The following is a 22706-nucleotide window of genomic DNA, read 5'->3' on the forward strand; positions in this document are numbered from 1 at the left end:
AGGCATGCAATGACCGCTCTTAGCGATTCCATCTTGAACCTGAACCTTTTCAGGTATATGTTAAGGGATTTTAATTCAATATGGGTCTAACCGAACCGTCTGGTTTCGGGATTATAACATGGTCGAATAATAACACCCTCTTGTTGAAGGAGGGGACCCTTGACCACCACCTGTTGAAGATACAATTTACGAATTGCAGTTAACACTGGCTCCCTCTCTTGGGGGGAAGCCCGCCGGGTCCTCGGTGAGGGGGCATCTTCTCACAGTCCAGCCTGTATCCCTGCGATACAATTTCTATTGCCCAGGGATCTAACAGGGAGTGAACCCACTTGTGGCTGAACTTACGAAGGCGTGTCCCTACCGGGCCTAGCTCCGCCTGTGGAGCCCCAGCGACATGCGGTGGATTTTTGTAGAGGCCGGGGAGGACTTCTGTTCCTGGGGACTAGCTGTGTTGTACAGCTTCTTTCCTCTGCCCCCGGCTCTGACAAGAAAGGACGCACCTCAGACTTTCTTGTTTCTTTATTCGAAAAGCTGCATTTAATAATGTCGTGCTTTCCTAGGCTGTGCAGGAATATAAGGCAAAATATCAGAATTACCAGCTATAACTGTGGAGACCAGGCCCGAGAACCTTTCTCCACACAATCCTCAGCCTTCCATATGCCTCTTAAGTCGGCATCATCTGTCCAATGCATATTCTACAGGACACGTCAAGCAGAAATCGACATAGCTTTTGTCTCTAGGACCCAGTATACTCATGTCCCTTTGGGCATGCTTTATAATTATATATCTATCACTTAAGGCAGCATCTTAAAATATTTATATGCATACTAGGGTCTCAATCTCTGCTGATAAGGTACCTGTCCACGCTGCCACAGCGCTATAAACCCATGCCGACACAAGCGCCGGTCTGGGTAGTATACTAGAATGTGCACGCTATCTGCAGGATCCCTGAGAATAGCTAGTGCAAACAGGACACCCAAGGGGAAGATTCTCAACACATCCTGGCCCTAGTGGGGAAAGGATACAGCCTGAGAATTCTCTTGTGGGAAGCTGCCGTCTCTTGTCTGGAGATTCCCGCTCTTTTTCCTCATGAGAGGAGGGAAATTTACCTCAGCATTCTTCCCCTTAACATGTGTACTCTCGTGTCAGGGACAGATGAGTCATCAGTGATATGCAAATCATCTTTTATTCCAATAATCATATATTGAATATCTTTTAGCCCTCTTGGCTGTAACTTTGCATTATCGTAGTCGACAGTGGAGTTAAACTCCGTGTCGATACTTTGTTATTTTGGATAGTGAACCTAGAGAGACTCTGAAGGACTCTGTGACATAGGGACAGACCAGGGTAGATTTCCTTTCTGTTCCCTAACCTTTTGTGCAATAATTTTACCTCAGCACTTACACATATCCAAACAGGTGTCGGCGTTGTTGACGGAGACACCCTCCCACACACTTATCCGCTCTATCACCTCCTTAGAGGAGCCTTTTACCTCAGACATGTCGACACACGCGTACCGACACACCACACACACAGGGGATGCTCTATTTGAAGACAGTTCCCCCACCAGGCCCTTTGGAGAGACAGAGAGAGAGTATGCCAGCACACACCACAGCGCTATATAATACAGGGATGTACACTATACTGAGTGATTTTTCCCCTATAGCAGCTTATATACACAGTTTTGCGCCTAAATTTATGTGCCCCCCCCTCTCTTTTTTACCCTTTGTGTACCAGGATACTGCAGGGGAGAGCCTGGGGAGCTTCCTTCCAGCTGAGCTGTGAAGAGAAAATGGCGCTGGTGTGCTGAGGAAGAAGGCCCGGCCCCCTCAGCGGCGGGCTTCTGTCCTTTTATGTACTTTAATAGCGGGGGTTAATGCACATATACAGTTTATCAGACTGTATTATGTGCTTTTCGCCAAGTAAGGTAATCTAATTGCTGCCCAGGGCGCCCCCCCCCCCAGCGCCCTGCACCCATCAGTGACCGGAGTGTGTGGTGTGCTAAGGGAGCAATGGCGCACAGCTGCAGTGCTGTGCGCTACCTTAATGAAGACCGGAGTCTTCAGCCGCCGATTTTCAACTTCTCTTCGTTCTTCTGGCTCTGCAAGGGGGACGGTGGCGCGGCTCTGGGACCGGACGACCGAGGACTGGGCCTGTGTTCGATCCCTCTGGAGCTAATGGTGTCCAGTAGCCTTAGAAGCCCAAGCTAGCTGCAAGCAGGTAGGTTCGCTTCTCTCCCCTCAGTCCCACGTAGCAGTGAGTCTGTTGCCAGCAGATCTCACTGAAAATAAAAAACCTAACAAATACTTTCTTTTCTAGGAAGCTCAGGAGAGCCCCTAGGGTGCATCCAGCTCTGGCCGGGCACAGATACTAACTGAGGTCTGGAGGAGGGGCATAGAGGGAGGAGCCAGTGCACACCAGATATAGTACCTAATCTTTCTTTTAAGAGTGCCCAGTCTCCTGCGGAGCCCGTCTATACCCCATGATCCTTACGGAGTACCCAGCATCCACTAGGACGTCAGAGAAATAATGCTTAGCAGTTTCTGAGTAGCTCGAGACTTACTCCTACACTGCGATCAGCTCAGCCCGTTTCGTTCCTGGTTTGATGTCACAAACACGCCCTGCAATCGGCCAGCCACTCCACCGTTTCTCCAGACACTCCTGCGTTTTATCCTGGCACGCCTGCGTTTTTCCGCACACTCCCAGAAAACAGTCAGTTTCCGCCCAGAAACACCCACTTCCTGTCAATCACACTCCGATCACTTCAACGCTGAAAATTCTTAGTTCGGACGTGAGTAAATCTACTAAGTTTTGTGCTAAATTACTTAGCGCATGCGCACTGCGTCCCATGCGCATGCGCATTTTTGCCTTAATCGCTCCGTTGCGAAAATCGGCAACGAGCGAACAACTCGGAATGACCCCCATTGCACATAGAATGTTGAGCATGGAATATTGCACATAGAATGTTAAGCATAGAATATGGACCAAATAATGTTGTGCAAAGAATGTTGTTCATAGAATACTGCACATATAATGTTGAGCATGGAATACTGCACATAGCATGTTAAGCATAGAATATTGAGCATGCAATGTTACATCACATGATAAATAGCAACAAGACTTTTTGTCCTTAACTATTAAACAGAGTATTGTAGTACTTACATTTCAGACAGCGCCTTACAAATATTATTAATATGATTAGGTGCAATGAAATATAAAATGTATTTATAAAACTAAAACAGCTAAATGCAAACTGTTTTATCTACATTTCCTCACAGAAGTCTAGTTTTCTTACCTTCAGAAAAAGCAACATCCGTTCCCTCACCAAATCCCATTGAGCCATCCGATAGCCACAGTTCCTTTTTGGACAATAAAAACATTTGTGTGTTCAGACTGAACTCTGTTGATACCGGATCGCTGACCTGCAAAATAAAACAAGTTGGTTATGTATATGTCATGATACATGCACGAACATGCATTCAAGTTATCTCTGAACAGATATGGTATAGAAGCAAAGGGTCTTACCTGCTGAAACCGAATATCTATATCAAACGTGATAGGCTCACGTGGGTTACATATGGGAATCACAGTATATTCTTGGTTAGGAGATGCACTACAAGGGATAAGCTTTACTGTGTAAGTTCCGGAGTAATCACGTACCTAGAAGAAAATCAGAGAAGATATTAGAAGTCTATGAATGATAATGTGCCCAGGTTTTTGGTAAGGAAACTGTGAAGAGGTGTGTCTCTTTTCTAATGTGTACACAGGAAACTCCTTTTGAAGTTGTAAAATTCCCTTCATTTACTTAGTTACTTTATAAAAACTACTTTCTGCAAAATAGTTCTTCATATTAAATAAGTCTCTATAAACCAAAAGGCAGGAAATCTTTCCGTACAATACATAAAAAACTAAGATTATGTTTTGTCTTATATTTCAAACAATAACTAGACATACATACATACTACTATATATCATTATATAAATTGAAATGTGAGACCCAGGCATGTGGAGTTATAACTATTTTCCTTTATTTATATGGCGCCACAGGGTGTAAAGTAAAAAACAGTATGAACAAAACAAGAAATAAGTGACTTACCATATAGTACATTGCAAAACATGGACACTGTTTATAAATATTGCTGCAACAGCAGGTATAATTCTCATATAAGCAGCAGGGCAGCAGAACCCAATGGTTATGTACCACTGTGTGCGGTCGGGAGGAGATGATGGTATAAGCAAGGGAAGGAAAAGCCATGAGGGAAGAGGGCCCTGCTCGTGAGAGCTTACATTCTAAAGGGGAGGGGTAGACAAACAGGGGTCACACAGAGGGTAGAGAAAGCAAGTAAAGAGCATGGAGAACTAGGTTAGGATGAGAACTAGCATGCTTTGATAAAGTGGGTCTTAAGAGCACATTTGAAGTTTTGCAGAGGTGGGGAGTCTGATTGGGAGGGGAAGAGAGTTACAGATGTAAGGAGCAGCATGGGTAAAATCTTGTCAGGAGTGGGAAGAAGGTTACAGTTGTGAGGAGAGGTGACATTCATTTGTGGAGTGAAGAAGGCATAGATATATGTGCCAGTTGAAGGCTCAAAGTGATTCTCAAGATTGTGTCCACTATAACTAATAGTGAAAGTGAAGTGAAAGGCCTAGGGCATGTTATTTACAATATCATTCAGAAAGGTAACAACCTAAAAATAGAATGTTCATTCCAGTATGCAAGTGACACTGGTTCTAGCTATTTCCAGTTCACTATAATTACCAGTAGACGGAGCCATTGAGCTCAACAATGGTTTATTTTGCTTTGTGTCATGAATCATGAGCTAATAGTGGTGCTGTTAATTTTGAAAATAATATTATATATATTATATCAGACCATATTTATGAAGCAGCTTAATGTATAAATTAAACATCGTTTTTTGTACAGGTGTGCATCTACATTTTTGCACAGTGCACCCCTTGCAAGTTTTCTGCCTTCCCATAAAGTGTCTGAGCTTCAGAGACATATTTCAAAAGCAAAAATCAGATATGTGCGTGAATGTGCGATGGGTGGGCCCATCTAGGTGTCCTGGTGCAAAACTGAACCAATGTGCTTTGTGAGATTCTAAATGGTTTTTGATCGCTGGGTGCATAAGTCAATATTTTGAACATAGGCAAGTTTAATAAAGATCTCGATACTTACAGCAAAGTCTGAGACAAAACTCCACTGCTGCATAGGCTGTCTGAAGCTCGGCTCACTGCGGAGAAGGCTCAATGTAAAAGTGAGCTCTGGATGGTCGACTGACATGACCATGGATGACAAAGATGTACCTGAGACAGAGAAAAGACCTTTTACAGGGGATTTTAATTTACAAGATATATATATAAGATACAGTACAGCACTCCCAACTATAAGTAATAAGATATTAGAAAGCTTCTTAAAACAATTATTAGAATGTATTCCCCATCAAATCCTTTTGTTTTCTTAAACTATTTGTCTTTGTTCTACTATACAAATACACACCCTTTGATTTATGCTCCTACCTGGATGGGACATGACAAACTGTCCACGGAAGCGGATTTCAGTCTTAAAGTTCACAACTAGACGCCCTTCATCATTAATGCGCATGCTGGTTGGGTAGAGAGATCCTGAAATGAACAGCAAAATAAATATTTTGTTAGTTATTAATCACCTATAAAGGTGTTTGTCAACTTGTATTGCATGCACAGAAACACACACGGAGGTATTTTTCATACTGAAGAGCGGTCCTCAAGCGCTGCTAGATTTTCTCAAATTAATTTCGTGAACACAGTTCTGTTGGTATATATGAGAAGAGATCACGGCACCATAATATTCAATAATCAATGTCAGCTCCGATCTTTTCCGGAATAGACTCCCTTACTCACCGTTAAACAGTGAGATGCGTGCGCATAAAGGTATCTTTTTACTCGATATTCCACTTGTTCATAATAAACTGTACTCTTATGGAACAACACTCACCTGGGTCAAAAGACCCTATATGCACCAAAAGGTTTCTTTTTCCTCAGGATAACCTTCACGGCACATCCAAGTCCCAAAAATACACAGGGTAAAATCCAAAATAGTAAAAAAGGATTTTTATTTACTTAAAACCAAGTCCATGAAGAATAGTTAAAAAGATTCTTTAATATTTTGTTGGTAAAATACAAAAAATATAAAAATTACAGAAAAACCTGGAGGGCATACAATTTTGTATCACTCTATACCCATCGGCACTAGGAATGCAAAAAAATATAAGGAGCCAGACTAATTCACCTCAATGTTCCCGGGAAAAACAAAAAGGGAACCTCACAGTCTTCCTTAAATTTAGATGGTATGCAGACCAAGATAGAATAAAGCCAATAGATAAAATAAGAGTGAATGCCGGTCTCCAGGAATACCTTAACACCAACGCGTTTCGGAAATCCTTTTCCTTCCTCAGGGTGTAGCTAACGGTGAGTAAGGGAGTCTATTCCGGAAAAGATCGGAGCTGACATTGATTATTGAATATTATGGTGCCGTGATCTCTTCTCATATATACCAACAGAACTGTGTTCACGAAATTAATTTGAGAAAATCTAGCAGCGCTTGAGGACCGCTCTTCTGTGTTTTACAATATATGTCGACTAAAGAAGTGGTGTTCTTTTGAGCAGGACTGAGCTGCAGCTAGGAAGGCGCAAGTTGCATTACTCTGTTTTTTGTTATAGTATTTTTCATACTGTTACATTTAATACGTTTTCTAATAATACAATAAACACACAAAAAATTAAAATGACAATGATCAATTTGCTACAAATGTAAAAAACATTTTAAGATGAAAGGAAAACACTTATAGAATGTCATAAAAGATTACTTAGGCTAGCTGTAATACTGTACGTTTGTGCTTCTCTCATATACTGTATGTAGCAACTGCAATAAACTGGGCTAAATTTATTAACTGTTTTTAATTTTATTTATTTTATTCCTTTAAGTAATGTGGCACAGGTTATAGTAGACCGCTACTGCAGACAATAAAATATAGCTGTAAATGTGTGATAAAAACACAGCAGTTAAAAAAAGTCACTAACTTAAAAAGTATAAGATAAAAATGTTCCAAGATGTAAATTACATTATTTTAAAGCAAAGAACCTTTATGGTACACCCAGCGCATGGAACATACACAGCTGCCACAATTAGATGGGACAGTCCCGATGTGAGGACACTGCTCTGAATGACAATCTAGGAGCCCATGTACAAAGCAGGTCAACAGCTGTTAAGAAGCTGTTGTTCTGTGCTCTGTATATGAATATTATACTAATGTATCAGTGTAAAGTGGAAAACAAATCTCACTGTGTAAAAATGAAGGAACGTTTTATAAGGTAAAACACACACTGATATGACCACAGTAAAAGTCTACAGAAACATGGAGTATGTCTGGCGGTTTGAGAGAGGAGATCAGCCCATGTGCAGGCCCCCTCCTCTCTGACAACACAGTAGATGCTGGGTTTGTGCAAGAGTCTACTGTGCATGCGCAGGTCTCTGGGAACATGGCACCTGCACATTGTGTCCGTGGACGTATCTATTATGCATGTGCAAATCACCGGAAAAATGTCTGCTACGCCATTTTTCTGGTGATTTCTGTCTACTACGCAGCCCACTGTGGGACTCAGGAGGGGTTAGTATAATTATATGGGTGTGTAGGATGTGCGGCGTGGGACCCCTTTACGGAGGGGCCCGTGTGCACTGCACACCATGCACCTGTTATAGATATTCTAATGGAGTATGTGTCTTGTTTTTGTAATTCCTGTAAAGAGTAGTTGCTTGCATTGTGGGTAGATAACTGTCCTACTATCCAAAAAAGAGCAACACAGTGCAGCTTCTGTAGTGCTAATAGTGTCCATTTGAGGGCAATACCGAGCCATCCAGTTCTGCCATTCTTTGCTAATTGCGGATGTTTTTTATCTATTTTTTATTCAAATTGAGACCTTACCCTGCAACTCCGACTCTGGGGGGCTGCCAATTCCTTCATTCCACAGGATTGCCGTGTCATACACAAACTTCAACCTTAACTCAGATTGCAGGTCAAAGTGCTGCCAACCACCAACTGCAGCCGGTGAGTGAAATACATAGGACACATAGAGAGGCACTCGCAGGGTGACATATGACTGAACCAAATTTAACACCTGTAAAACAGATACAGTACTGTAAATGCAATCATATTAATAAGGGATATTATAGGCAGAACTGTAAAGAGATCTGGGGCGTGGCATGTGGCCATGTGCATTGTGAATATTGCGCCCCATCTTCGGGATGCTTCACCTCATCATGGGGGCCATGTACAGTATCACACTTTCTAAAGAGGACAAGTGTAGATGGGTGGTCTTCAGTATGCCGACTGACGGGATCCCGGCGCACAGTATACCGGCGCCGGGATCCCGACAGCCGGCATACCGACACTTATTCTACCTCGTGGGGGTCCACGACCCCCCTGGAGGGAAAATAGTGTGGCGCGCGTAGCACGCCACCATGCCCGTAGCGTGGCTGGGCGCCGGCATATCGTAGTGAACCCAGTGTAGATGTTGCCCATAGCAACCAATCATATTCTACCTATCATTTATCTAGCACATTCTATATAATGATAGCTAGAAACTGGTGAGATGCTAAGGGCAACTTCTCCACCTGCCCTCTTTAGAAGGTGTGATACATCTCCTGCCAAGAGAGACTCTGTCACCAGCTATAAATACTGTAAAAGTTATTTCATCTGTAATAACGTTGAAAAGAGACATCTTGGTTATATTATGGATACTGAAATGATTTGATAACATTAACATCATCAGTTTCTAATAATATTCCTTATAATTGTGACCATCTATAGTAAAACTGATCTCTAGAAGATCGTAGGTTTTCTGACCATGTAAATACAGTGTATGTCTGTAGAGCCATGAGGCTTGTATGCACTTCTCTTATGGTTGGGACTACAGGGCCTCCTACAGTAGTGCAAGTTCATATTAGGAGCCCAGAGGGGAGATAGCTGTTGGTTTCCCCCAACCGCCCGCATTTACTACCAAAACCCCAGTTTCAGCAACATTACAGAAAGCCTCCTGTAGATCACATTCACCCTCAAGCAGCACCCACACACACCCTCCCCCCTGCATGCACTTCCACCACCCCAGCAGCACCCAGACACACACCCTTCCCCTGCATGCACTTTCACCACCCCAGCAGCACCCAGACACACACCCTCACCCTGCATGCAGAGCCAGATTAAGGGGGGTGCCCCGGGGGTCAGTACCCCGGGCCCCCCTGTTTTAAGAGACCCCCCGGCCGAAGCTCTGCACCGATCTACAGGTTGCCGGGGCAGGAGGGATCCACGCTGTGCATACGGCTTCCTCCCCCCTCCTCTCGGGCAGCACGGTCGGGGACTGAGTCAAGCAATCTCCAGCCTTCGCTGCTGCCAGGAGAGATGCTGCTGGCGGCAGAGGCTGGAGATTGCTTGACTCAGTCCCCGACCGTGCTGCCCGAGAGGAGGGGGGAGGAAGCCGCATGCGCAGCCGCACTCCTCCCCCGGCAGCGTGGATCCCTCATACCCCGGCAGCCTGGTGTCTTCTCTTCTCCCCCTGCTGCAGCGCGGCTCCCGTTGCCTGTGACCGCGGGAGGTGATCACATTCACCCTCAAGCAGCACCCACACACACACCCTCCCCCTTGCATGCACTTCCACCACCCCAGCAGCACCCACACACACCATCCCCCCTGCATGCACTCCCACCATCCCAGCAGCACCCAGACACGCACTATCCCCCCTTCATGCACTTCCATCACCCCAGCAGCACCCAGACACACACTCTCCCCCCTTCATGCACATCCATCACCTGAATCAGCAGCAAGGGGGGGGGGGGGGGGTTCTAGGTACTCGGAACCCCCCTGCGTACGCGTATGAGGATCCCCATATTCCGGGAGAATCCCAGAATCCGGGAGAGAGGAAAAGCCTGCTGGAGGGTTGCCACCAAATCCTGGAGAATCCAGGAAATCCGGGAGAGGTGGCAACCCTAACACACACACCCCTCCCCCTTGCATTCACTACTAACATCCTAGTAGCACCCAGCACACCCCTCCTTCCCCGCCTGCACTTCCAACACCCCCGCAGCACCCAGGCACACACTCTCCCCCAACGTTTATTCCTGATCTGGGGCAATAAATCAAACCCTGGAGTAATGGAAAAGGTCAGTGTGCCCCTTTCAGGGATGGCGCCCGTAGGTGACCACCTTGCATTGGCTCCTGTATTTATGCCCCTGCTCTCCTGCGTTTAGGGCAGATAGCAGAAACAAGCAAAAGTTATACATAGATCACACCTACATCTAAGCAGACGTCACTCATCGGAAAGCCAAAGCAAACATGGGGCTGCAGACACCTAAGAGCCTAGATCATGGGTGTGCAACCTGCGGCTCTCCAGCGGCAGTGGAACTATACTGCCCTGCATGCTCTGCCTCAGTTTTTTGCATGCCTTAAAAGCAAAACTGTAGCATGGCATGCTGGGATGTGTAGTTCCACAGCAGCTGGAGAGCCGTAGGTTGCAGTCCCATGGCCTAGACCATAGGCTTTTAACAAAAAGGCGTGGCAACAATGTTTAATAGCTCATGACTACGAGATTTATATTGTGTAATGCTTTATGCAAACTAGAATTGTGTGCCTGAGTCATTGATTATCATATACAGCAGATGTCTAAACTCCTCCTTACATTTACCCTATATTTCTATATGCATAAATAATATTTATGTATTAGTGACACCATTTATACAAATGGAAACCATTTAGGGGCATGTAAATGGAACTGAATATCAATGGCTGTACACAAAAGAATACACACATCTATATATTTAATCGGCTATTAATTTAATCGGCTAAGTAATTTTTTGGGGAGAGCAACTAATCCAAAATGACAACACCAATTTTGAAGGTTCAGGTGTCATTCAGTAGGGTTGTGTGATGTAGATGTGCAATAAGGTCACAGAATTTTGATGAGTGGTAAGGTTGTTGTAACATGTCAAAGCCATGATTTTTTACCATAAAAAATCATTGAGTGGGGGACGCACACTTTTAACAAACAATCAATTTTCTTTTGCTTGATTTTGAGAAAAGGGGTTGACTAGTATATACTTACTTGTCCATCAGTCCCTATAGTTCCGCTGCAGTCTGTCAGGAGCTCAGACATATCATAGTAGCTGTTAAATTCCCAGAGGCAGGCCTCCAGATTCAGATTCCGATAGAAACGCAAGGTCCTGGCCGATCTGAGAGCCGTGCTGTATTGGTATGGAGATGTTTCACCTATTACTTCATCGTTTTTCGTGTCCTCTGTAATGAAGCCATGCTTTGTAGGAATCTCATTGTAGTCCAGGAGGTTAGAACATTTATGATTTCCGACCCGAGTGCCATCAGGGCTAAGAGTCAGTTCAAAGTTGGACATGTGTCTGGTTGACACAACAGGAAGCATACCTGTAATATAAAGATTTGTCATATATTTTATAAAAGTAGAGTTTTAACCTTCATACTACGTTTATGCTATTCCTTCAACATTCACATTACCATGCTCTGTCCTCCTTTTCTAAGAATATCGTGCGAAGCACATACTGTATACAATAATGAGATTTATACATTCAAATATTCGTTCACACATAAGATATTGCTAAGTGGTAGATTTTCTGTGTAGTTTAGGTAACAAGGAACTTCATACCATCCATGTGAGGCATAGTTACTGTCAGCTTTATCAGGTTGGGATAATCAGGATCTTCAGGGCCTGTGTAGCGAATTTTTGCAGAAAAGGGTTCAGCACCTACTATTCCTGGAACACGTGGCTGACAAAGACCTTGATGAAAAAAAACACATTAATTAAGTAAAGATGAATAATTTACATGAGATAAATGAGATCTCCACTCCGGTACATGATATGTGTCTACTGTAGTAATTACAAGTCATCAATGTGTAGTACTGTTGTTCTGGAAGAACACCATGTCTAATCCATGCACATTTGCTTATGTAGAAAACTGAATTAAACCATATTGAAAGTGTTTTATATAGTTATACTACTGCTATTAAGACAATTACTACATCACTTTGATTGGGCAGATGCTAGATCATTAAAATAAACCATAGCTCAAAACATAGACCATTCTATTCTTTCTTTTATTATATGACCAGATTGCTTTTAGAATATCCATTGTGCATTGATTTTTAATTAAAGAAAAGAGGTGCAAAATGTTTTGAGCCACACAGATTTACAATTAAATACTCTTATATGTTGTACTAAAGTAGGACCAATTGAAGGTAGTTATTTGATGATTCTTGTTCATCTCACATATGGTTTCTTAAGCAAACATAAGAATGCGTGCTCTTACCGAGTAGTTGTTACCTACACTCTGCAGAGGTGTTTGTTGTTCCCATAGCCATCACATTTATACTTATTAATTCAGTAGCATATAGTACCTCATGAATATTATTTTTGAGCAGCAAGTCATGTTTGGGGCTGGCCAGCTTGCAGCATCCCCTTACCTCAACGACAGAGAAGATAAACTCACACATAATCAAGCCTCGCACATGCACAAAAGACAAGGGCATCAGCTACAGCCTCTAGAAGCTGAATAGGGCTGCTACACTAAAAGAAGAGGCTTCCTTGGGATTCGGAAGAGCTTTTGGTGCTAATAGCAGAACAGACTGGCAGTCCCAGGCAGAGAAAACACCTCCCCCTGGCACTGCCTGACATTAACAGAAAGCGCTTCCAATGGGAAGCCACTGCTACTGTAATTCACGTAGTGAGGAACTGGGGCTCACATGGGAATGGTGGATTTACTGGGCTAGATAAAATCAGCCGCTGGTTATCACTAATTGGCCTGATTCAGAGCAACCGCAAACAACACACAATGCTGACACTTATGTAATGAGTGCACATGCACCAAAATTCCTAAAAACACCTACAGCATGTACGTTACACAGAGTTACTCATAAGCTTTTTCAACTGCAAATTCACAAATATTAAAATCATACTTGACCACTTTCTGGAGGGGGCATCCCAGTCCAATGGTCAGGGAATATGGCGCTTCATTCTCGTCATTGTGGCCCCACCTCCCTCTGTTCAAAGCCCTATTCACAGCATTTTACAGTGGGGATGGCCAATGGCACTAGGATACAGGTTAACTTTTACTGGAGACCAGGAGAGATTCCCAAATACAGGACTCTACCAGACCTACCAGGAGAGTTGGCAAGTATGATTAATATGTTTTCTTTGAATAGCTCATGTCACTAACATATTATACATTGTCATGCCTATCAATTCTGATAATTAATGCATCATTTGCTTTAGTAGTTATTTGTTGGTATTTTATTTATAAAATATAGTATTATTACAGGTATGTCATATATTTTTTGTTTTGAAACTGACATGGTATTCGTCTTATACAACTTTAGTAAAAAATATCTAGAACATTTACTGTATGTAAATACCATTAAAATGAATATCTCCATACTTCCACCCTGACATTAATCAGTCATATTGGTTGGTTGATTAATGTACTCTTAAGTTACTTGGGGGGTGCCAAAAAATCACAATAGTAAAAAATTCCCAGCCATGAGGATCTAACACACTGGAATTTGTAGACAAGTGACATTAGCCCTAACCTATTTTCTCTGTAATGTTTAAATGTTAATTGGTGGGAATTCCTATATAATCCCAGTAATAACTAACCTTCTTCTCTGCTGACAGTGAGAATGGGGCTCAGTAGCTCAAGGCCAGGTTCTCCGTTAGCAGCGACTGCTCTGGCAGCACACTGAACCCGGGAGCCAGCGTGGAAGTAGATGGAGTCTAAAGTGATTGACTTGGTGTCTGTGAAAAATGTATTAGAATCCACTTCGCGCATAGGACTGGTCACCCCATCACTGCCACTGGGAGCGCTGACGAGCCACCGGTACTGAGTAAGGGTGTCATTAATATTCTCAGCAGCACAGATGGAGCCTGTTTTGTCAAACTCTGAGTATTTTGGATTGCATGCCTAGAAGACAAGAGATATGAAAATGAATACATCACCAGCCACATTTATCTTATTAAGATTTGTAGACTTCATGCTCTACATCTTATGTACATACATTAATATTCATTTTTCTGTGAGAAATTTACATTTAGTTACAAGTTATTAGGAAGCCACTCAGAGTGCTGAAAGGGTGAGACTTTTCCTCTGCTCGGCTGCTACAAAGTAGCCAAGTAGTTTCTAGTGAATTCCTCTCTATGTAGGGCTCACACACACCCAAGCTATAACTTGTCTCAGCTACATTCACCATTTGCTGAGTGCAACTTCACCAGCATTTCAAACAGGTCTTACTGAGCCCTCTGAAGAGCTCATCTGCAATATACAAGAGTTTTGAGTACTGGACAGATCATGAACGCAGCATTAACTACTGTCTTGTGTCCATGATCTGTCCATGAATGAGCCATGGTTCTTGTGTGGTTTAAGGTACGTTCACTCCTACAAACAAAATACTTTAAACTGAGAAACTGTGCTACAGGGGTAGAAAGACTGATATGCATAACACAGAGATATCCCTTTTGTATCATATGAAATGCATGGTGTGACCTTCCACCACGTGTAGCAAATGCCCAACTTTTATACTATTTCTTATTTTAGAGGATGTGTCCCATCGTAACTTCATCCAAAGTCACTTATAGTGTACTGAGTGCTTAGGATTAGTATTTTTGTCCCAATGCAATTGGTTAAAGTTGATGCATGTATCGGTCCTTGCTTTTGCGGTTTTACACAGGTTAGTGTCCAAGTCGCACACCACCGCTGCATACAATGCCAGTGTCAGCCAGGGTTCTCGTGCATTGTACTTTTGTAGCATTAATGATGCATCCATTGGCGACACTACAGGTGGGGCTGAAGCGCAGTCCAAAATTCAAATAGGGGAGCCACACCAACTTCCACTCCAAATGCTGACAAACATCGATGGCCGGGACTCACTGGTAGTTGGTTTGACTCCGCTGTTTAAATTTTGGACTGTGATGAAGCCCTTCCTCTGGTGCCGCCAATGGATGCAACTTATGCTGGGTACACACTGTCTAATAGAATAGTCTGATAGAATAGCCAATATATAGTGGTCATGTCGGCGGATGTGTACCAGTGATATATCTGTAAACTATGCCATTCACAGACTTATCGCATTGACTCTGCTGCACAGCTGATGGCCGATATATCTGCAGACACATTAGCGCATTGTGCTGTGTGTACGGACGGTCTGCAGAGCGTATACTTGCTGCAGAGGCCACCGGTGACTGACATCACAACTGGGCAGAATAGAGAGTGATAAAGTACCAGCCAATCAGTTCCTAACTGGCATGTCACAGGCCCTGTTTGAACAATACAGTTAGGAGCTGGTTGGTTGGTTGGTACTGGCCATTTTATCTCTTTCCAAGGTTTAGTACATAGGGGGTCATTCCGACCTGATCGTACGCTGCCGTTTTTTGCAGCGCATCGATCAGGTCACTACTGTGCATGCGTATACACTGCAATGCGCAGGCGCTTCGTACGGGTACAAAGCGGATCGTTGCTGTGCGATGGATTTAACAAAGAGTCCATTTGCACAGCCAATCTCAAGATTAACAGGAAGAGGGCGTTTGTGGGTGGCAACTAACCGTTTTCTGGGAGTGTTTGGAAAAATGCAGGCGTGTCCAAGCGTTTGCAGGGCGGGTGTCTGACGTCAATTCCGGGACCTGACAGGCTGAAGTGATCGCAAGGGCTGAGTAAGTTCTGAGCTACTCAGAAATAGCACAAACTATTTTTGTACCACTCAGCTGCACATGCTATCGCACCCTTGCACAGCAAATATACACTCCCAAGTGGGTGGCGACTATGCGTTTGCACGGCTACAAAAAGTAGCTAGCGAGCAACTCGGAATGACCCCCATAGACCCCATATTCTGTACAAAACTGTGTGGTGGGATGGCACGGCATAGTTGCAAAATCTGTGGGGCACCAAATAGCCCCATTAGAGGATCCCAATATTCGATATGACCAATGATGGCTAAATGATTGGTTAAAAAGTTATTTACCATCACTGCAGACATTTCTGTGAGACAGTAGAGATATTTATAGTCTTTTACCTATTCGATATAAAAGAGGGGCAGCATGGAAGGAAAAAGGACATGGGATATTAGTGTCTATGAGTCATATATATAGATGGACAGAGAATAATACTTTTGTTAGTGTGTTACAGATATATTATATTACATATAATTTAAGGATACCAGCTTATGGTAGCAAATAGCGTGTGTACTTACCGTTACACATACTACAGGGTATCCAGTTTGAGGACTTGGACTCTCTTTTGCTTTAGAAGTATCATCATATATTAAGAGAGAAACAACTTGGGGTACAGATGGAAAAGTCACATCAGCAACACTGTCTATTTCTTCAATGTATACAATGGCTTTATTCATCTGCAAATATAAGACATGAGGTAACTGCTCATCAATGCTCCTGGAAATGTTAGTTCATTGCAACAAACCTGTAGAGAAACAGGTAACCAGATAGTATTGGCATTTGTGTGGAATATCCTAAGAAGACACTATGATTTATTTCATTACATGATGCTCAAAGGTGACTATACAGTAGTTGCCGTTTTTGAGCAACAGTTTTGAAATCAGGTTGTGTTCTATGGGACACAGGATATTGGTGAACATGCAGCAACCTCAGCTTGACAAGGGTGCTGGGTTTTCAAGTGTCTAAGACATCCGGTGATCTAATGTTACAGATTGATACAGACAAATCATGGTTCCAACATTTTGGGGGACATGTACTAAGCAGTGATACAAGTGGAGAAGTTAGCCAATGGAGAAGTTGCCCATGGCAACCAATCAGCTGCTCTGCATACTTTTATAGTGTGCAAGTTATAAATGTTACGTCAATGCTGATTGGTTGCCATGGGCAACTTTCCCACCTGTTTACTTCTCCACTTTTATCACTGCTTAATACATCTCCCCCTTAGGGGGACATTTACTAAGCAGTGATAAGAGCGGAGAAGTGAGCCAGTGGAGAAGTGGCCCCATCAACCAATCAGCAGCTCTGTATAATTTTATAGTATGCAAATTATAGATGTTACTTCATTGCTGATTGGTTGCCCTGGGCAACTTCTCCACTGGCTCACTTCCCCGCTCTTATCACTGCTTAGTAAATGTCCCCCTTAATCTCTAATCAGGGCCGGTTTAAGAACTGACTGAAGGCACATGAGGTCACTTTCAATGCACAAAACAGAGGAAATGCTGAGATGCGCATACATCTTCTTTGGTAGTGCAGTGCTCCGTGATTTGCACAAGTGTGCTTAGATTTCCGTCAAAGTGGATTGATGTGCAATGCTGGTGTGATTATTTTAAAAGAGTTTTTATACAATTTCCCAGCACATTTTGTTACAGTAAAACCTATTATTTTGTTGCAAAGTTGCAGTAAATTGTCTTGTACCTGTGTTTCAGCTACCATGTTGTCATCGGGTTTTAAATGAACAGTGAAAGCTTCACGCATTTCCCTTTTGCCATCATATAATATTTCTAATTCAACAAAGTGTTCAGTCTCGCCTTCTTTAAATTCAACATCTGTGGGAAGAAATACATTGTAATGAATGCAATAAATTCACCAGGGAAAGACATCCTGTCATAGGATAACACCAAAATCCAGATTGTTTTGAAGTCCATAAAGTTTAAACTCTTGATTGTCACATTCACATATCACACATGACAATAGTGTCCTTTGTTTTTTTTGTTTTTTTACTAATGGTCAATGTCATTGTGACTGCCAATTATGACAATTAGATCTAGTCAGTCACAAACTGCGGCATTTATGGGCCCGAAAGTCGTGGAGGGGCGCCGCCTGGCGGTGCCACCCATGGCCAGGGGGTAGATTAACTTTGTAGAGGCAGACAGTACCTGTGTGTTCCCCCGGGTAGTGTCTCGCCTGCAGTGACGCCCGGCAACATACTGCAGCCACTTCATAACCTCCCTCCACTGGCGCTGGTGTCCGACACCGTACTTCATTGTACAAAGTGAAACTGTAAATAAACTACAGCTCCCAGCAGCCATTGCTGCCGTGAGCTTCTGGATATGCTGTTGTAATAAGTGTGCTCTTTATCTGTGAGTGCCGCACCTCCGCCTGTGTGAGTATATATATATATATATATATATATATATATATATATATATATACATACATACATACATACATACATACATACATACATATTTCAAATGGGGGGGTGCCAGTCCCTCACAATGCCAGGGGTGCTCGTACCCCTAGATACACCCTTGCAATAGACCACTGAAATATGCTGATCAGGATCTATGAGATGAGGGTGTGACAGGTGGTAAATGTATAAGACCAAATATACGGCTAGTGTCCGACCATGTTAATAGCACCATGTTGGATACAGCTGTTGGTCCTAAGGGCTGACTGGCCAGGTTTTTCAGACGAGTATTTAAATATATAGCCGGATCTGGCTGACTGCTTTGTGCGCATACTAAAAAGAACTGGAAGACTCCATTAACATCTGATCATGATCAAACAGATATTTATGGGGAGTGGTAGAAAATGAGGTTGGATGCTGACCACAATTTAAAGATTTCAGACCATACTGGCCACAAATTGCAGCGTATATAGGACAGAAAAGATTGCCAATCATAGATTACATCTTTCTGGGATCATATCAGTAAGATAGATATCAGTGCATAAGTACACAGACATCATCGTATCATGCTGATTGCTCCCTGCCAGATTTGGACAGTGGGACCAAATGTGAAGGGGCCATATTTGTGTACATCTATGGCCAAATCCAATAGAGATGCAGTAGCGTTAGTGTATGGCCAGCATAACAGTGCATCAGTCAGTGATACTAACAGGCCCTCAGGAAACATGTTCACTCCACTCCAGTGCTAAATAACCAGACCTTTTAGTCACAAAGTGAATGGACAACCAATGACCAAATTGAAGTATTGTTCACTGCAATTTTAACCTATATGTCAGCAATGTATGAGAGTCTCATGGTATGTAAAATCTGTGCTTTACGGGTATATTCAATTCTGACGGAGAGGATCCGACACTTCAGTATTCAATAGCGGGCCGTTTCCACCCGTTTCCCCTCCCATTCCGACCATTCATTTCCACCCTCGAAAACAGACCATTTTCGACCGTGGCGGGGGCGAAAACATACGGATGAGCGGAATCTCTGCTCATGTGTTTTTTGACTTGTCGGAATTTCCAACAGGGTGGAAAAACGGCACTTCAATTGAATATTGAAGTGCCGGAAAGTTCTGGTTATCGGCGGAAAGTGCCGTCTTTCCGCCCTGTCAGAACTTCTCACTGTAATTGAATATCCCCCTTAATGTAGTGCGTCCTTTTAAAAGTGTGAACAATTCTATGTATATCCTAAATGTACAAACACACAGTAAATAGCAATGGTTACATTTCAGAGTAACCACAAATTGTGCACTAATCTTAATATCGAGAAAATAACTATAGATATAAATATATCATACCTTCAGAGAGTGGGTTGTAGTCTTCCCCTGAAGTGGCTGACCCATCCTTTGTGTGGATCCTCACAATAGACACTTTGGAGCTGTCGCCTATGCGCAGTACAAGGATTTTCACCACGGCAATTTCCCCAACTTCCTGAGGCTCTTTTATACTATATTTAACTTCTGAAAATCTAATAATTGGTTCTGTGAAAATAAGTAATGAGATTATAATTCACTATTTATAAGCAACAAGATATACAAGAGGTAAAGAAGACCAACATACCCTAAGGGGCAGGTTCAATTCACTGAAATATGCAGCCATGATGTTCGGCCCCATAATGGTAGATATGTTACCCCAACATTGCTAATTTCCTGGCTAATTTCATAGGCCTTCACCCAACAGTTCCAGACAAAGCTGAATGAAGACTTTGGGGGGCCTGGGGCACTTCAAATAATAGGAAATTAGCACGGAAAATTAAGAGCATAGTTACTATACACAAGATAGTTTTAAAAGTGTGTGGTAAATATAAATAAGGCAGTCAGATTCCATTATAAAATGTTTCTATAACACATAACCAAATATAATATAAATACAGTGAACATCCCAGTGACAGTTGAGTTGAGTTTGAGTTTATAATCATTAGATATTCACATGTGAACAAACAATGAGATTTACGAATGAACAAGCAGATATCACAAGAATACAAATGCCAATAAAACACCATAAAATATTTTAAAACCCATAAGAACACAAATGGACACGTAAGCAGGTACAACTCCTATTTACCCTCAAAACCGTTTAGCATACTAATTGCTTTAGGAAAAAAACTACATTTCAGTCTACTAGTCTTACACAACAAAGACCTATAACGTAATTTAGAAGGAAGCAGGGTAAATACCCTGTGATTGGGATGAGTTTCATCACTCAATATACTCCTGGCCTTCTTAAGGAGCCTCTTTTCATAAATGGTCTGGATATTTGGCAATGATAAACCGACTATTCTTCCGGCAGTTTTAACAATTCTATCAAGCGATTTACGCTCTGCTGCATTACAATTTCCATACCAAACAGAATTACCGTAAGTAAGCACACTCTCAATAGTACAAGAGTAAAAATTGACTAAAATTGGCTCAGATATTCCTGCAGAACGCAGTTTCCTTAAAAAATATAACCATTGTTGAGCTTTCTTTATGGCATTGTCAATATGGCAATACCATGACAAATCATTAGATATGATCATACCCAAAAATTTAAAGGATGTCACTGTCTCGACCTCTTGCTTGTCCAGAACCAAAGGACTGTAAGTGTACCGATGGGTTGTCCTAAAGTCCAAGATCATCTCTTTTGTCTTTGTAACGTTAAGAATTAGATGATTATCCTGGCTCCATTTCTCTAGCCTACTAACTTCGAATATGAATTCTGAGTCGTCATTCCCACTAATAAGCCCTATGATGGCAATGTCATCCGCAAATTTAAGTATGTGCACCTTGTCTGATTTGGAAACACAATCGTAGGTGAACAAGGAGTAAAGTAACGGACTCAGCACACAACCCTGTGGCACACCTGTGCTAATCGTTACCTCGTTTGTAATTTTATTGTTGATCTTGACTACCTGAGGCCTATTGGTTAAAAAGTCAAAGATCCATCTGCAGACAAAACTGTCCACACCTAACTGGGTCAATTTATTAATTAAAAAAGTGGGAACAACGGTGTTAAAAGCCGAACTATAGTCAACTAATAAAATTCTCACTGAAGAATCCTTATTTTCCAGATGAGTAAGCACATGGTGAAATAAGGTAAGGGCTGCATCGTCGGTAGATCTATTTGCCCTATATGCAAATTGGAACTGATCAAGGGTGGCCGGTATAAAGCCAAACAATATGGAACTTCCCGGACACTGACAAACAATACAAAGAGAATAGAAAAGAAGCAGGTATCAGTGATAAAACTGTGTTGTGCATATGTGTAAGTTATTGTGCTAGATGTACTGTACGTAGGGTGTATAAGGAGTTAATCTACGCAGAAGAATAAAAATCTAGGAACATGTTAAAAAGTTTACTAAGGTATCAGTTGCCAATAAGTCATTAGTCATGTTTGTTATATCAGTCGATTGCTATATACCTGCATTGTGGTTTCAGGAATATAGTAGACTGTCATACAATACATACAACACTCCAAAAACAACCATACAATAAACAGAACATTGCAATGGCCGTCATTCAATACACAGAACTTCCAAGTAACTGACATAGGAGCATATTCAAATGTATGTGGGAGATTTGAAAAACCCTGCTGCACGGGTGGTGCGCATGCGCCAATCCCAGCACCTGTGCAGGTGCTGGGAACCGGCTGGGTGCGGGGACCAGAAAGCAGGGACCAGGCATCACGTCCAGTGGCAGCCCCCCTCCTCCGCTGCTTATGTTTATTGCTGTACAATTATATAGTAGCTCCAGAGTGTAATTTCCCTTAGAGAAAGCTAATCAGGCGCAAGTAATAAATTAATCTGGATAAGAGAAATTGTTTATAAAAGAGACAAATGCAGGTCCCAGATAAATATTCTGTAATTATTTACAATAGACAACTTGATAAAATAGAGAGCGCTAATTTGTCATATATAAACGAAATTTATTTGTACCAATTATTCTAATATAAAAATATACTCATATAATGGATGCATTCATATATTCAGTTATAAAGAATTAATTAAAAATCACCAAATTACAGGTCTGTCGCTGATGCTAGATAAAATTAATAAGAATCAATTAAGGAAAGTTCCGTAATAATGCTTTTATGCTTATGTTGCCACCTTATTTTGTTATCCTGTGAATATTTCCACATGAGATTAAAGTCTCTGTATTAGAAGATTGTTCAGCTGAAGAAGAGGGATCCCATCAGTGGAAATATATAAGGGCGCAGATGTACAATGCAATAGCTAACGGCTTCCAGTAACAGTCCTGGTTAACAGTTCCTTTATTGGATATTAGAGTTGTTGTTAAGCTTATAGATATCTATATGTTATTAGCTTTAAGAAAAATCCATAGGATAACTCTTAATAGAGTGTGTTAACGGATACGGCTGTGACACGGAAATAAAGCTGAAGGCAGCGCTTCACAGTTACTACTGCTATGCGGCTCTAATTACCGGCTCCCAAAGGAGATGGTTTTGTTGAGCCTCGTGCAATGCTGGAGTATAATTTGCTC

General features: G+C 42.2%; 1 protein-coding gene across 1 annotated transcript in view; it reads right to left on the reverse strand.

The window, feature by feature from the left end:
- FREM3 (FRAS1 related extracellular matrix 3) overlaps positions 1-22706 on the reverse strand; it is a 141835-nt gene that overhangs the window by 15226 nt on the left and 103903 nt on the right. Inside the window, exons 11-21 of the mRNA XM_063920414.1 lie at positions 19527-19709; positions 17464-17594; positions 16287-16445; positions 13705-14008; positions 11701-11832; positions 11131-11462; positions 7962-8154; positions 5518-5622; positions 5177-5304; positions 3526-3660; positions 3296-3422 (exon numbers count right to left, since the gene is read on the reverse strand). Coding sequence (XP_063776484.1) covers positions 3296-3422; positions 3526-3660; positions 5177-5304; positions 5518-5622; positions 7962-8154; positions 11131-11462; positions 11701-11832; positions 13705-14008; positions 16287-16445; positions 17464-17594; positions 19527-19709 — 1929 coding nt within the window. The remainder of the gene's footprint in view (positions 1-3295; positions 3423-3525; positions 3661-5176; positions 5305-5517; positions 5623-7961; positions 8155-11130; positions 11463-11700; positions 11833-13704; positions 14009-16286; positions 16446-17463; positions 17595-19526; positions 19710-22706) is intronic.

The sequence above is a fragment of the Pseudophryne corroboree genome, chromosome 1 (assembly GCF_028390025.1).
Source record: "Pseudophryne corroboree isolate aPseCor3 chromosome 1, aPseCor3.hap2, whole genome shotgun sequence".
Lineage (NCBI taxonomy): Eukaryota > Metazoa > Chordata > Amphibia > Anura > Myobatrachidae > Pseudophryne > Pseudophryne corroboree.